The 13,933-nt window shown below is 44.0% G+C and overlaps 1 protein-coding gene across 10 annotated transcripts in view; it reads left to right on the forward strand.

Annotated features, from left to right (window-relative positions):
- The window catches only part of ncoa1 (nuclear receptor coactivator 1), a 237,102-nt gene that overhangs the window by 172,236 nt on the left and 50,933 nt on the right, over nt 1-13,933 (forward strand). For all 10 annotated transcript variants that reach the window (NM_001112912.1, XM_031901466.1, XM_031901465.1 and 7 more), the window contains 1 exon segment: nt 11,535-11,712. In NM_001112912.1, the coding sequence (NP_001106383.1) occupies nt 11,535-11,712 (178 nt within the window).

The raw sequence follows: 13,933 nt of genomic DNA on the forward strand, positions 1-13,933 counted from the left end.
TAGTTCCAGGGGTACCCAGGGCACAAATAAGCACTCACCCCAAATCCCCCCCTAACTGGCCTTCAGGCTGGGGCCCCTTAGCTCATAACAAGGTTACAGATATATAGAAACATTGGGGTAACAGTCACCCCGCTATAGTTCCAGGGGTACCCAGGGCACAAATAAGCACTCACCCCAAATCCCCCCTAACTGGCCTTCAGGCTGGGCCCCTTAGCCATAACAAGGTTACAGATATATAGAAACATTGGGGTAACAGTCACCCCGCTATAGTTCCAGGGGTACCCAGGGCACAAATAAGCACCCCAAATCCCCCTAACTGGCCTTCAGCTGGGCCCCCTTAGCCCATAACAAGGTTACAGATATATAGAAACATTGGGGTAACAGTCACCCTGCTATAGTTCCAGGGGTACCCAGGGTACAAATAAGCACTCACCCCAAATCCCCCCCTAACTGGCCTTCAGGCTGGGCCCCCTTAGCCCATAACAAGGTTACAGATATATAGAAACATTGGGGTAACAGTCACCCTGCTATAGTTCCAGGGGTACCCAGGGCACAAATAAGCACTCACCCCAACCCGCCCCCCCCATCTATCTATTTAGGGCTCTCCTCATTTCATATTCCTGTCTCTCTTTCAAACCACTGCTGGGTTGCTAGGTTAAATGGGACCCTAGCAACCAGATAGCTGTTGAGATGATGTACAAAAAGCCAAATAATTCAAAAACGACAAATAATAAGAAATGAAGATCAATTGCAAATTGTCTCAGTATATCACTCTCTACATAATGCTAAAAGTTAATTCAGAGGTGTACTTCCCCTTTAATTGAACAAGGAGAAAAGGGCTTGCAATCCGTTTCCCATGCCGATGCGGTAATGTATGAGTTCTAACAGTGTCAGTTTTCTTCGAGTGATGGAACTGATTGATTCCTTTATACCCGGCAGCCATATATCATGAAAGCCAACCCCCCCCCCGTCTTACGTTCATTTAACATCACGTTACGCACAATAGACGGCGCTCCATCTCGTATATGAATACGGGTACTGCTAGATAATGGATCATTATACCCTGAGGGTGTGACAGCCCAATTTTGATTATAAGTCTTGAGCCAAAAAAGTACTGCGTTGTTTTTAGGGGTAAACAAGAGCAGCCTGGGACTACGTAGGTCTTTAGATGAAATCTGCTCTAATGGCTTAGGAATAGTCACTAAATGAGAGAAAGTATCACGCTCGAATCCGGTCCTAATGTGTGCGGCTACCTCGTGGAAAAAATGAAGTGGCGTACACCTCTAGACCCGACGGCGTGAATCGCCTAGCTGCCTGGTATTCCGGATTCGGCGTCTCTCGGGTGAGCGCGCGGGGCCATCGGGTCTGTGACGGGTAAGCAGTGTCCTCTCTGTGGTATAAAAAGCGAAGAAAAAAAGTCAACTTATGAAAATGATCATAGTAGAGAGCGGCAATAACTAAAAGCGCGACTGTAGGGATAAATGTCACCCTACTGTAACATCCCGATAGAGGATACAGTTAGCAAGTCACTGGTAGTAGTTCTGATGCCCATATAAAGAGGCACAAAGGGACTGCAGGTTCTGAAGTTTATACAGAGTAACACTCTGAGTATCACTCAGTGATCGTATAAGTAATAGCATGTTCAGCCCCCATTAGCCTGTAGAGATGGATAAGGAGTTATAGCAAGTGCACTAAATGTGAGTGTTCTGGGCGCCCATATAAGAGGACACGACGTCAAGGCGGAGTAAGCAGAAAACTCTGAGTACTTCACTTCGATGTATGATAAGGATAGATGATACCCCCTACTGTAATGGAATGATAAGGATATTAGCAGGTCACTGAGGGGTTCTTTGCCTCATATAAAGGCGACAAAGGCGTGCAGGCGAGTTATACAGGGAACTCTGAGTATCACTCATGTATATTATAAGGAATATATGTACCCCTACTGTACAATGAAATAGATATTAGCAGTCACTGAGTTGTGGTTCTGTGGCCCTAGTATAAGGACGGAAGGCTGCAGGACCTAGAGTTTATACAGGGAAACTTCTGAGTATGGCACTCACCTGTCATTCACTTAAGGGAGGAATGTACCTCCTGACTAGATATGATAAGGAGGTCATTCAGCAGTCACTGAGAGCTTTCTGGACATCCGTATAAAGGCAAAGGCCAAGGTTAAGTCTAAGTATCTTCGTTAGAATCCTGGATTTGTACGCAGCATGACAATATTATTTGGTATATACCACCAAGTGCGCAGTAATCGATGACAATCATCTAATCGCGCTGTATATTAACGTCGCGTACAAGTACAGGGGCCTGGTGTACACATACAGACCGCATGACATCTGATGTACGACGTGATTCGATTCCCAGACCTAGACTTACATGAATACATATTTTCCTTGAACAAATCCTATTTATGACATTTCTGTGTCTCCCGCTCTGGCGCTGCTCAGCATCTGCAGCCATCTTACACATTTCCCCAGTGATTTCACTCCGACCCATGGTATATTCCGTGGAGCTGATAACTAACTAGATGGGGCAGAGACCTCGCGGGTGAAACCCCTACAAAGTGAAAGTGGTTATTGTATACTAAATGCGGACTTTGACCGTAAAATGCTTTTCCTTTTAGTCATAAGTTATGAGAATATTTGACTTGCATGACGTTTCTAAGCGAGATTTACTGGATTATACTGGGGATATGCTGGGGGCCAGGATTGGGTGTTAACACATGAGGTAACAGTTAAGCCTGGAGTGGTGGCACAAAGAGGGGCACATGTGGGGATTAAATATGGCAGCGATACAGCTTAAGGCTCCGAGGCGCACAACAGCGGTGGTGGGCACAATTCGGGGTTAATATGAGCTACAGGTAAGGTCTGGGCGCACTACAGGGGGCATCAATTGGGTTAAATACATGTAGTACTAAGTAACGGCTGGGGGTGGGCCAACAAAAGGGGGGCACGGGCACTTGGTATTAACACCACGAGTACAGTCAAGGCTGGAGGTGGCACAAAGGGGGGCACATTGGGGTTAATTATGATTGTACAGTAAGGCTGGGGCGCGACTACGAGGGCACGATTGGGGTTAATACGTCGAGTAGCTAGGTTAAGAGCTGGGCGGCCTGCACACTGCAGGCGGGCTATGTTGGGGTTAATACGATTGGTACAGTAAGGCTGGGCGGCCAGGCATGCGGCGTTAATAGCGTGAGTACCAGTAAGGCTGAGGGGGCACATTGGGTTAGATTCGACATGGATACCAGTAAGCTGCGGCCAGCAACTACAGGGAGCACATGGGGTTAATACACGGTACGTAAGGCTGCGTCCGGTGGCCACTACAGGGGCACATTGGGTAATACCGTGTAGTTGTCACAGTAGGCTGGGGGGCCACATTGGGTTATAATACGTGATGAAGTACACACGTAAGGCTGAGGGGGCACATGGGGTTAATAGACAGGTGGAGAAATACAGATAAGGCATGGGCGAGGCAACACATGGAGTTAATTGCCGATAGTTATTACAGAAGGACTGGCAGAAGGCACATAGGGGTTAATACGTTGTGAGTACGAGTAAGGTCTGGGAGGGCCATTGGGGTAATAGCTATGAAGGTACTCAAGTCAAAAGCTGAGGGGGGCCAATCATGTGGGTCCTGTATACGGTCGAAGTACATAGAGGTAAGGCTGGGGGCACATCGGGTTAATACGTGACTACAGTCTAAGGCTGCTGGGGCAGGCACGATTGGGGTAATTACGTGAATACAGTAACGGCTTCGGGCAGCATAATCTGGGTATATTACGTGCATTACAGTAAGGGTGGGGGGCACAGTTGGGGTTAGTACGTAGCAGTACAGGTAAGGTCTGGTGGCAGCATATTGGTGAATCATGAGTAACAGAAGGCTGGGGGCACGGATTGGGGGTTAATACATTGGAGCTACAGTAAGGCTTGGGGGCACGATGTGTGGTAATACAGTGAGCTTAGCAAGTAAGGCTGGGGGACACGATTGGGATTAATACATGAGATACGATAAGGCCTGGGGGGCACATTGGGCAATGAATGAGTACAGTACAGGCTGGGGCACATTAGGGTTAATACGAATGAGTGTACAGTAAGGCTGGGGGGCACATTGGGGCTAATACGTGAGTATCCAGCTAAGGTGGGGGGCACGTTATTGGTTAATACTTGTGAAACAGGACAGTAAGGCTGCGGGGGCAACATTGGGCGTTAATAACAATGGAGGTACAGTTTAAGGCTGGGGCACCATTTGGAGTAAATACAGGACAGTAAGGCTGGGGGCAATCTGGGTTATACGTGAGAAGTACAGTAAGGCTGGGCACATGGGGAGTTAAACTACATGAGTACAAAAGTAAGGCTGGGGGGCACATTGGGGTTAATACATGAGTACAGTAAGGCTGGGGCCACATTGGGGTATAATACATGAGTACCAGTAAGGGCGCTGGGGGCCATCATTGGGGTTCAATACGTGTGGAGCTACAGTAAAGAGCTGGAGGGGCAACATTGGTGGGCCCTGTTAATACTTGAGTACAGTAAGGTGGTGGCAACATTGGGGTTAATACGTGCAGTACAGTAACGGCTGGGGGGACACATTGGGATATACATTGAGTACAGTAAGGGCTGGGGCACAATGGGTAATATCAATGAGGTATCAGTGAAGGCTGGCGCCCCACCGATTGGAGCGTTAATACGTTGAGGTAACAGTAAGGCTGTGGGGCACATTGTGGCGTTTAATACGTGAATGAGCACAAGTTTAAGGGCTCTCGGGGCTGGCACATTGGGTCTAATAGTAGTACCAGTATAGGCGGGGGCACATTGCGGCGTTACATACCGTGACAGTACGCAGTAAGGGCTGGTGGGCACGATTTGGGGTTAATACGGTGGAGTACAGATAAGGCGCTGGCGGCGTCCGACCATTGGGGTGTACTTAACATGAGTAGCTAGTATAGGCTGGGGGCTGACATTGTGGGTAATAGTAGTCAGTAAGCTGGGGGCAGCATTGGGTTAAACGTGGAGTACAGTGGTACAGATAAGGTGGGGGCACATTGGGGTTAATACGTGAGTACAGTAAGGCTGGGGGCACATTGGGGTTAATACGTGAGTACAGTAAGGCTGGGGGCACATTGGGGTTAATACGTTGCTAAGTGCTGGGGCACATTGGTGAGTGTACAGTAAGGCTGGGGGCACATTGGGGTTAATACGTGAGTACAGTAAGGCTGGGGGCACATTGGGGTTAATACGTGAGTACAGTAAGGCTGGGGGCACATTGGGGTTAATACGTGAGTACAGTAAGGCTGGGCACGGCTTCACCTTGCATGTTGCTGTTGCACTCTGGGAGTGGATGTCAGAGATTTCTCTTCACAGTTCAGAGTGGTTTTCATATTTCCTGTTTTGGCTGCAGCACTTGTTAATAATTACTGTGCTACATTAGATGCTGTTGTATTAGGCCCCCGGCCAGACAAAGAGCGAGCGTCGCTGAGGCCTGGGAGGGGAGCTCGCTCAGCTTTCCAGCACTTTCTCTGCCATAACACAGGGCGGATGTTTCCCTGGCACAGCTGCCACCTCACCTCTTACAAACAGGGCACGTCGTAAATCTGCATCCTGCGCAGCTAATTGGCCGTTCATTAACAAACATGCTGCTGCCCGCACTGAATTCTGCACAGCCATGCAACATGCCTAAAGTATTTGTTTTCAAGTTAACATTCAGCATAGTGGCTTTATAGGCGGATTGCCATGTAGCGTAGGAAGGACAGGGTGCACAAAGGGCAGTTTCCACGGGCCCCTTAGCATCACCGATAAGGATCTTGGTAGTTATGCGTATTAAATCATTCAAATAATTAAATAATTTGCTTAATATCATATTATACAGGTGCTGTTTGTTTTGGCAGCGCCTAACCTTTGGCCGGCCAACTCTCCAGCAGTTAAGGTGTAGCATGTTGTGGATAAATGTTATCAAAGCAAAGTTGTTTTGTTATTGCTTTTCTATTCTACCTCAGCTCAGCCTGGAATATAAAATACTGCATGGTTGCTAAAGGCAGGGACCCTGCCAACTAATTGTCATCTAATTGTGAAGCTAGATTTATTATTATTAGTGTTTGTTTACTTATTCTGTTTATCTGATCTTCTATTCATCTTCCAGTCAGCAACTCAGTCAGATACCTGGTTTCTAGGGTCATGAATGTAGCAACCACATCATCAGTCGGACTGAAGAGCTGCCAAACAACAATGTAGAAACCACAAAAAAAAGACTATTTTCATTGAAAAATGAAAGCAGAGATTTCTTTTTTTTCTTGGGGGAAAAACAAATTCCTTTGCAAAATGCATTTTGGGAAGAAAACTACTCTCTCAATCGACACTCCTCCCAGTGTTTATGCCATTTGTACAGAAAAATCCAATATAAAAACACACTGAATGTCAGTTAATCTGTCTATAAGGGTTTTTTTTTCTAAATCATGCAAAACTTTACCTCTTTCCAGCATCCATGACTATATACTGATAATGAAACAGTACCTGTACTTGATCCCAACTAAGATATAATTACCCCTTATTGGGGCAGAACAGCCCTATTGGGTTTATTTAATGGTTAAATGATTCCCTTTTCTCTGTAATAATAAAACAGTACCTGTACTTGATCCCAACTAAGATATAATTACCCCTTATTGGGGCAGAACAGCCCTATTGGGTTTATTTCATGGTTAAATGATTCCGTTTTCTCTGTAATAATAAAACAGTACCTGTACTTGATCCCAACTAAGATATAATTACCCCTTATTGGGGCAGAACAGCCCTATTGGGTTTATTTAATGGTTAAATGATTCCCTTTTCTCTGTAATAATAAAACAGTACCTGTACTTGATCCCAACTAAGATATAATTACCTCTTATTGGGGCAGAACAGCCCTATTGGGTTTATTTAATGGTTAACTGATTCCCTTTTCTCTGTAATAATAAAACAGTACCTGTACTTGATCCCAACTAAGATATAATTACCCCTTATTGGGGCAGAACAGCCCTATTGGGTTTATTTCATGGTTAAATGATTCCCTTTTCTCTGTAATAATAAAACAGTACCTGTACTTGATCCCAACTAAGATATAATTACCCCTTATTGGGGCAGAACAGCCCTATTGGGTTTATTTCATGGTTAAATGATTCCCTTTTCTCTGTAATAATAAAACAGTACCTGTACTTGATCCTAACTAAGATATAATTACCCCTTATTGGGGGCAGAACAGCCCTATTGGGTTTATTTCATGGTTAAATGATTCCCTTTTCTCTGTAATAATAAAACAGTACCTGTACTTGATCCCAACTAAGATATAATTACCCCTTATTGGGGCAGAACAGCCCTATTGGGTTTATTTAATGGTTAAATGATTCCCTTTTCTCTGTAATAATAAAACAGTACCTGTACTTGATCCCAACTAAGATATAATTACCCCTTATTGGGGCAGAACAGCCCTATTGGGTTTATTTAATGGTTAAATGATTCCCTTTTCTCTGTAATAATAAAACAGTACCTGTACTTGATCCCAACTAAGATATAATTACCCCTTATTGGGGCAGAACAGCCCTATTGGGTTTATTTCATGGTTAAATGATTCCGTTTTCTCTGTAATAATAAAACAGTACCTGTACTTGATCCCAACTAAGATATAATTACCCCTTATTGGGGCAGAACAGCCCTATTGGGTTTATTTAATGGTTAAATGATTCCCTTTTCTCTGTAATAATAAAACAGTACCTGTACTTGATCCCAACTAAGATATAATTACCTCTTATTGGGGCAGAACAGCCCTATTGGGTTTATTTAATGGTTAACTGATTCCCTTTTCTCTGTAATAATAAAACAGTACCTGTACTTGATCCCAACTAAGATATAATTACCCCTTATTGGGGGCAGAACAGCCCTATTGGGTTTATTTCATGGTTAAATGATTCCCTTTTCTCTGTAATAATAAAACAGTACCTGTACTTGATCCCAACTAAGATATAATTACCCTTATTGGGGCAGAACAGCCCTATTGGGTTTATTTAATGGTTAAATGATTCCCTTTTCTCTGTAATAATAAAACAGTACCTGTACTTGATCCCAACTAAGATATAATTACCCCTTATTGGGGCAGAACAGCCCTATTGGGTTTATTTCATGGTTAAATGATTCCGTTTTCTCTGTAATAATAAAACAGTACCTGTACTTGATCCCAACTAAGATATAATTACCCCTTATTGGGGCAGAACAGCCCTATTGGGTTTATTTAATGGTTAAATGATTCCCTTTTCTCTGTAATAATAAAACAGTACCTGTACTTGATCCCAACTAAGATATAATTACCTCTTATTGGGGCAGAACAGCCCTATTGGGTTTATTTAATGGTTAACTGATTCCCTTTTCTCTGTAATAATAAAACAGTACCTGTACTTGATCCCAACTAAGATATAATTACCCCTTATTGGGGGCAGAACAGCCCTATTGGGTTTATTTCATGGTTAAATGATTCCCTTTTCTCTGTAATAATAAAACAGTACCTGTACTTGATCCCAACTAGGCTACTAACTGAAGGCCAAGTATGCAGCTTATTAGCCCGCTTTCTAAATTGTTAGGTTATAAAATCCATTCGGAGATTGACTGCATCTGCACATTGACGGCTCCTTTTCCAACTGGTCGCCGTACTGGAGACTGGCCTACCGGGATACCAGGAAGACTCCCAGTTGGCCCAAGCATCAGAAGGCCTTACTGCTTGTAACCATCTGTATGGGAACAGAAGCAAAATAGATGGAAGTACAGAGTGTAGTAATGCAAAGAAAAGAGACTAGGAGATAAGAAGAGAGGGTTTTGTGGCCCCTGGATTCCAACGTTGGCTCCCTGGCTTAATTCTATACCACACATTATTCTTTTTATGTCCCTAATGCCCAAGTGAATACATGGCTTAAACTGCCACCTTTAAACCTATAATTAATTGCCAGCAGTAATTTTATTCATAGTAATTGGCTGCTGGATGTAGGGGGGCGGAACCATTGGAGATCGGTGGGCAGGGGAGCAAACTGAAAATAGATGTATTGAAGCTTTATTGTTTCCAATGTATTTTTGGACAACACTCACAGTCCACAGTGACAGTCCACAGATTAAGGTATGATCTAAATTGACCGTCTTTGTTTATCATTTTTGGGGGGGGGGACATTTTGGTCGGACCCAGTCAGTAAATATGCATTTTTAGCAGTACGGACAAGGTGGTGAGGGAAACATCAGATGGAGTGTGGTTGGAATATGATAGTAATTGGCTAATGAGATGGAGCAATCCAAGCAAGGGGCTGCAAACAACACCGGGGAGCGGCAGACTCCGTAATAACCACAAAGAAATACAAGTTGGGTATTGTTGGGGCAGGTTTCCGGGAAGGAATCAAAGGACGCGTCCCCTGATCATGTTCTTAGGGACACCAAGCCATACTGACTCCCAGACTGCTCAGGGATTGCAGGCGAGGGCTGCACGGTAACAATATCTGTTCTATCCGGCACCAGTGCAGTGTGAGTGCTGCCAACATTATGGGGTTTCTCTGGATCATTTATTCCCCATTAAGTGCATGCTGTTAACAATAAATTCTCATTTTATTACACAGAAAGGTTAGTTATCAAGAGAAAACAGTAGAATAGAGGAAATAAATGGTTTGGCAAACCCAAGTCTTCCCTAACTCTTCATTGGCCCTCTCTAGCATGTGCCTTCCTTCCTAGGGCCACTCTTCCCATTCATTACACTACCTTCCCATAGGCTTCCCACTCCTTCCCATTCATTACACTACCTTCCCATAGGCTTCCCACTCCTTCCCATTCATTACACTACCTTCCCATAGGCTTCCCACTCCTTCCCATTCATTACACTACCTTCCCATAGCCTTCCCACTCCTTCCCATTCATTACACTACCTTCCCATAGGCTTCCCACTCCTTCCCATTCATTACACTACCTTCCCATAGGCTTCCCACTCCTTCCCATTCATTACACTACCTTCCCATAGCCTTCCCACTCCTTCCCATTCATTACACTACCTTCCCACTCCTTCCTAGGGCCACTCTTCCCATTCATTACACTACCTTCCCATAGGCTTCCCACTCCTTCCCATTCATTACACTACCTTCCCATAGGCTTCCCACTCCTTCCCATTCATTACACTACCTTCCCATAGGCTTCCCACTCCTTCCCATTCATTACACTACCTTCCCATAGCCTTCCCACTCCTTCCCATTCATTACACTACCTTCCCATAGGCTTCCCACTCCTTCCCATTCATTACACTACCTTCCCATAGGCTTCACACTCCTTCCCATTCATTACACTACCTTCCCATAGGCTTCACACTCCTTCCCATTCATTACACTACCTTCCCATAGGCTTCCCACTCCTTCCCATTCATTACACTACCTTCCCATAGCCTTCCCACTCCTTCCCATTCATTACACTACCTTCCCATAGGCTTCACACTCCTTCCCATTCATTACACTACCTTCCCATAGGCTTCCCACTCCTTCCCATTCATTACACTACCTTCCCATAGGCTTCTCACTCCTTCCTAGGGTCACTCTTCCCAAATCTTCTTTCCCACAAGAAGGTGCTTCCTTTGTCCATTCTAACTGGCTTATTCCTCCTTCCCTTTACTCTTTCCCAAATCTTCTTTCACAAAGCTTGTGCTTCCTTCCCAGGTCTACACATCTCCTATCTAGTCTTCTTTAACACCAACTTTTCATATTCATTCCGCCAAGCTGGTTTCTTATGCCTTTATCCACTCACCCTATCCTTACTGTGCCTCATTCTTCTGCCCCTAGCTCCACCCTTCCCTTTCTTTACTTTTTCTTCTTGTTTATGATTATTTCTTTGGTCCAGACCACCCTTACCCAACGCTTCATTGCTGCCAAATGTTCCTTCCTCCTAAACAATTTCTCCTTTCCCTTCTTTCCTGTCGCCTAACTCCTTCTTTCTAAGAAGTCCACTCCATATCTTACCAGGCAGCTTATTTATCCTCCAGATATTCCCAACCCTTCTCTGTAGGCCCATACTGCTTCCCCAGCTCATGACTCTTGTCTCTCTCACCTGCTCTTCATTTGTTGTTCTCTCTTCCGTCCCACTACTTCTGCTGACCAGATTTCTCCTGATGTCCCCTTTTACTTTTTGTTCTCTACCTAACTCCATCGTATTTGTCCAAACTGTGGTACCATCGCCTAATGTTTCCTTATTCCTGGTATAACTGGGCATGCCCAGAGTTGATCAGGAGCATGGCCTAAAGTGCCTCGATTTTTTATTTCCACACAGAGAATATATAAAAGTATATTATGGTCTGGACAACTTCTGCCTCTTATTCCCCTTCTCCTTTTAGATTGTAAGCTCTATTGAGCAGGGCCCTGTTTACCTCCTGTGTGGTTCATTGTTTGTATCTAATCTGTGTGATGGTTACACGCTCCTATTATACAGAGCTGCACTTTATAAACAGGCGGTCAGTACAATAACCTTAACATTCTCTCTCCCCTTGATATCTTACAGGCCCTCGATGGATTCTTCTTTGTCGTCAACCAGGAAGGCAGAATTGTCTTTGTGTCAGAAAACGTCACAAACTACCTGGGCTACAAGCAAGAGGAGCTGATGAAGGACAGTATCTATAGCATCCTACATGTGGGTGACCACGAGGAGTTTGTGAAAAACCTCCTCCCCAAGTCTCTAGGTAAAGCACCACCAACAGAACCTATATCTGGGGTGTGAATGCTTTTTGTTCTCGCCCCAGGAATTGCACTGGCAGCCATTACTGACCCCTATAACACCTCTGTGCAGGTACAGGGCTCTGTAAATCAATAGGCCAAGCATAGGGCCACTGTTTGCCTCCCAGGTCAGCGCTGAGTCTTGCAGTTCACCATCCCCGCAGCAGCCCAGGATGGCGTGTCCTTAGCGTGTTCCGTGGGCCCAAATAGATTGTTTCCTTTACACGGATGGAATCTCCTAATCAGTTAATTTGCCCCTGTCTCTGTGCGTGTCATTTAACTTCCCCAGAGTTTCCAATCTCTCCCTTTTTTTTGCGAAAACGAAATTCCTTGGTTTCCTGGAACATGTTGTGCTCAATGCTTACATTCTGCCGCCTCGACGTATGTTATATAAGGACACGGTGGGTAACGGCAAGGTTTATCCCAGGCCTGGCTCCTGAGGGTGCGCTGTCTCCGCCACCGACAGAGTTAAAGGCTGTGTGTTTGGCTAATTGGCTGTGGAGGGGATAAACTAACGGGAAAAATACTCGTTAACCCTCTCCCTGCTGGCCGTGGAGGGGATAAACTAACGGGAATAATACTCGTTAACCCTCTCCCTGCTGGCCGTGGAGGGGATAAACTAACAGGAATAATACTTGTTAACCCTCTCCCTGCTGGCCATGGAGGGGATAAACTAACGGGAATAATAATCATTAACCCTCTCACTGCTGATTGTGGAGGGGATAAACTAACGGGAATAATAATCATTAACCCTCTCACTGCTGATTGTGGAGGGGATAAACTAACGGGAATAATAATCATTAACCCGCTCACTGCTGATTGTGGAGGGGATAAACTAACGGGAATAATAATCATTAACCCTCTCACTGCTGATTGTGGAGGGGATAAACTAACGGGAATAATAATCATTAACCCGCTCACTGCTGATTGTGGAGGGGATAAACTAACGGGAATAATAATCATTAACCCGCTCACTGCTGATTGTGGAGGGGATAAAATAACGGAATATAATAATTATTAACCCTCTCACCGCTGATTGTGGAGGGGATTAACTAACAGGAATAATAATCATTAACCCGCTCACTGGTGGCCATTGAAGAAAAAACCAACAGGAATGATTCTCATTTATCTTCTCAATGCTGGCTGTTGAGGGGATAAACTATCAGAAATAAAACTCATTAACCCTCTCATTGCTGACATTGGACAAGATAAACAAGAATAACTGTTAACCCCCTCACTGCTGACCATTAAAATTGCCCCCTTTTCTGGAAAAGAAAAAGTACCGCCCCAATAAAGGGTAATTATATCTTAGTTGGGATCAAGTACAGGTACTGTTTTATTATTACAGAGAAAAGGGAATCATTTAACCATGAAATAAACCCAATAGGGCTGTTCTGCCCCCAATAAGGGGTAATTATATCTTAGTTGGGATCAAGTACAGGTACTGTTTTATTATTACAGAGAAAAGGGAATCATTTAACCATGAAATAAACCCAATAGGGCTGTTCTGCCTCAATAAGGGGTAATTATATCTTAGTTGGGATCAAGTACAGGTACTGTTTTATTATTACAGAGAAAAGGGAATCATTTAACCATGAAATAAACCCAATAGGGCTGTTCTGCCCCAATAAGGGGTAATTATATCTTAGTTGGGATCAAGTACAGGTACTGTTTTATTATTACAGAGAAAAGGGAATCATTTAACCATGAAATAAACCCAATAGGGCTGTTCTGCCCCAATAAGGGGTAATTATATCTTAGTTGGGATCAAGTACAGGTACTGTTTTATTATTACAGAGAAAAGGGAATCATTTAACCATGAAATAAACCCAATAGGGCTGTTCTGCCCCCAATAAGGGGTAATTATATCTTAGTTGGGATCAAGTACAGGTACTGTTTTATTATTACAGAGAAAAGGGAATCATTTAACCATTAAATAAACCCAATAGGGCTGTTCTGCCCCCAATAAGGGGTAATTATATCTTAGTTGGGATCAAGTACAGGTACTGTTTTATTATTACAGAGAAAAGGGAATCATTTAACCATTAAATAAACCCAATAGGGCTGTTCTGCCCCCAATAAGGGGTAATTATATCTTAGTTGGGATCAAGTACAGGTACTGTTTTATTATTACAGAGAAAAAGGAAATCCGTTTTAAAATTCTGAATTATTTGATTAAAATGGAGT

The sequence above is a fragment of the Xenopus tropicalis genome, chromosome 5 (genome assembly GCF_000004195.4).
Source record: "Xenopus tropicalis strain Nigerian chromosome 5, UCB_Xtro_10.0, whole genome shotgun sequence".
Classification (NCBI taxonomy): Eukaryota; Metazoa; Chordata; class Amphibia; order Anura; family Pipidae; genus Xenopus; species Xenopus tropicalis.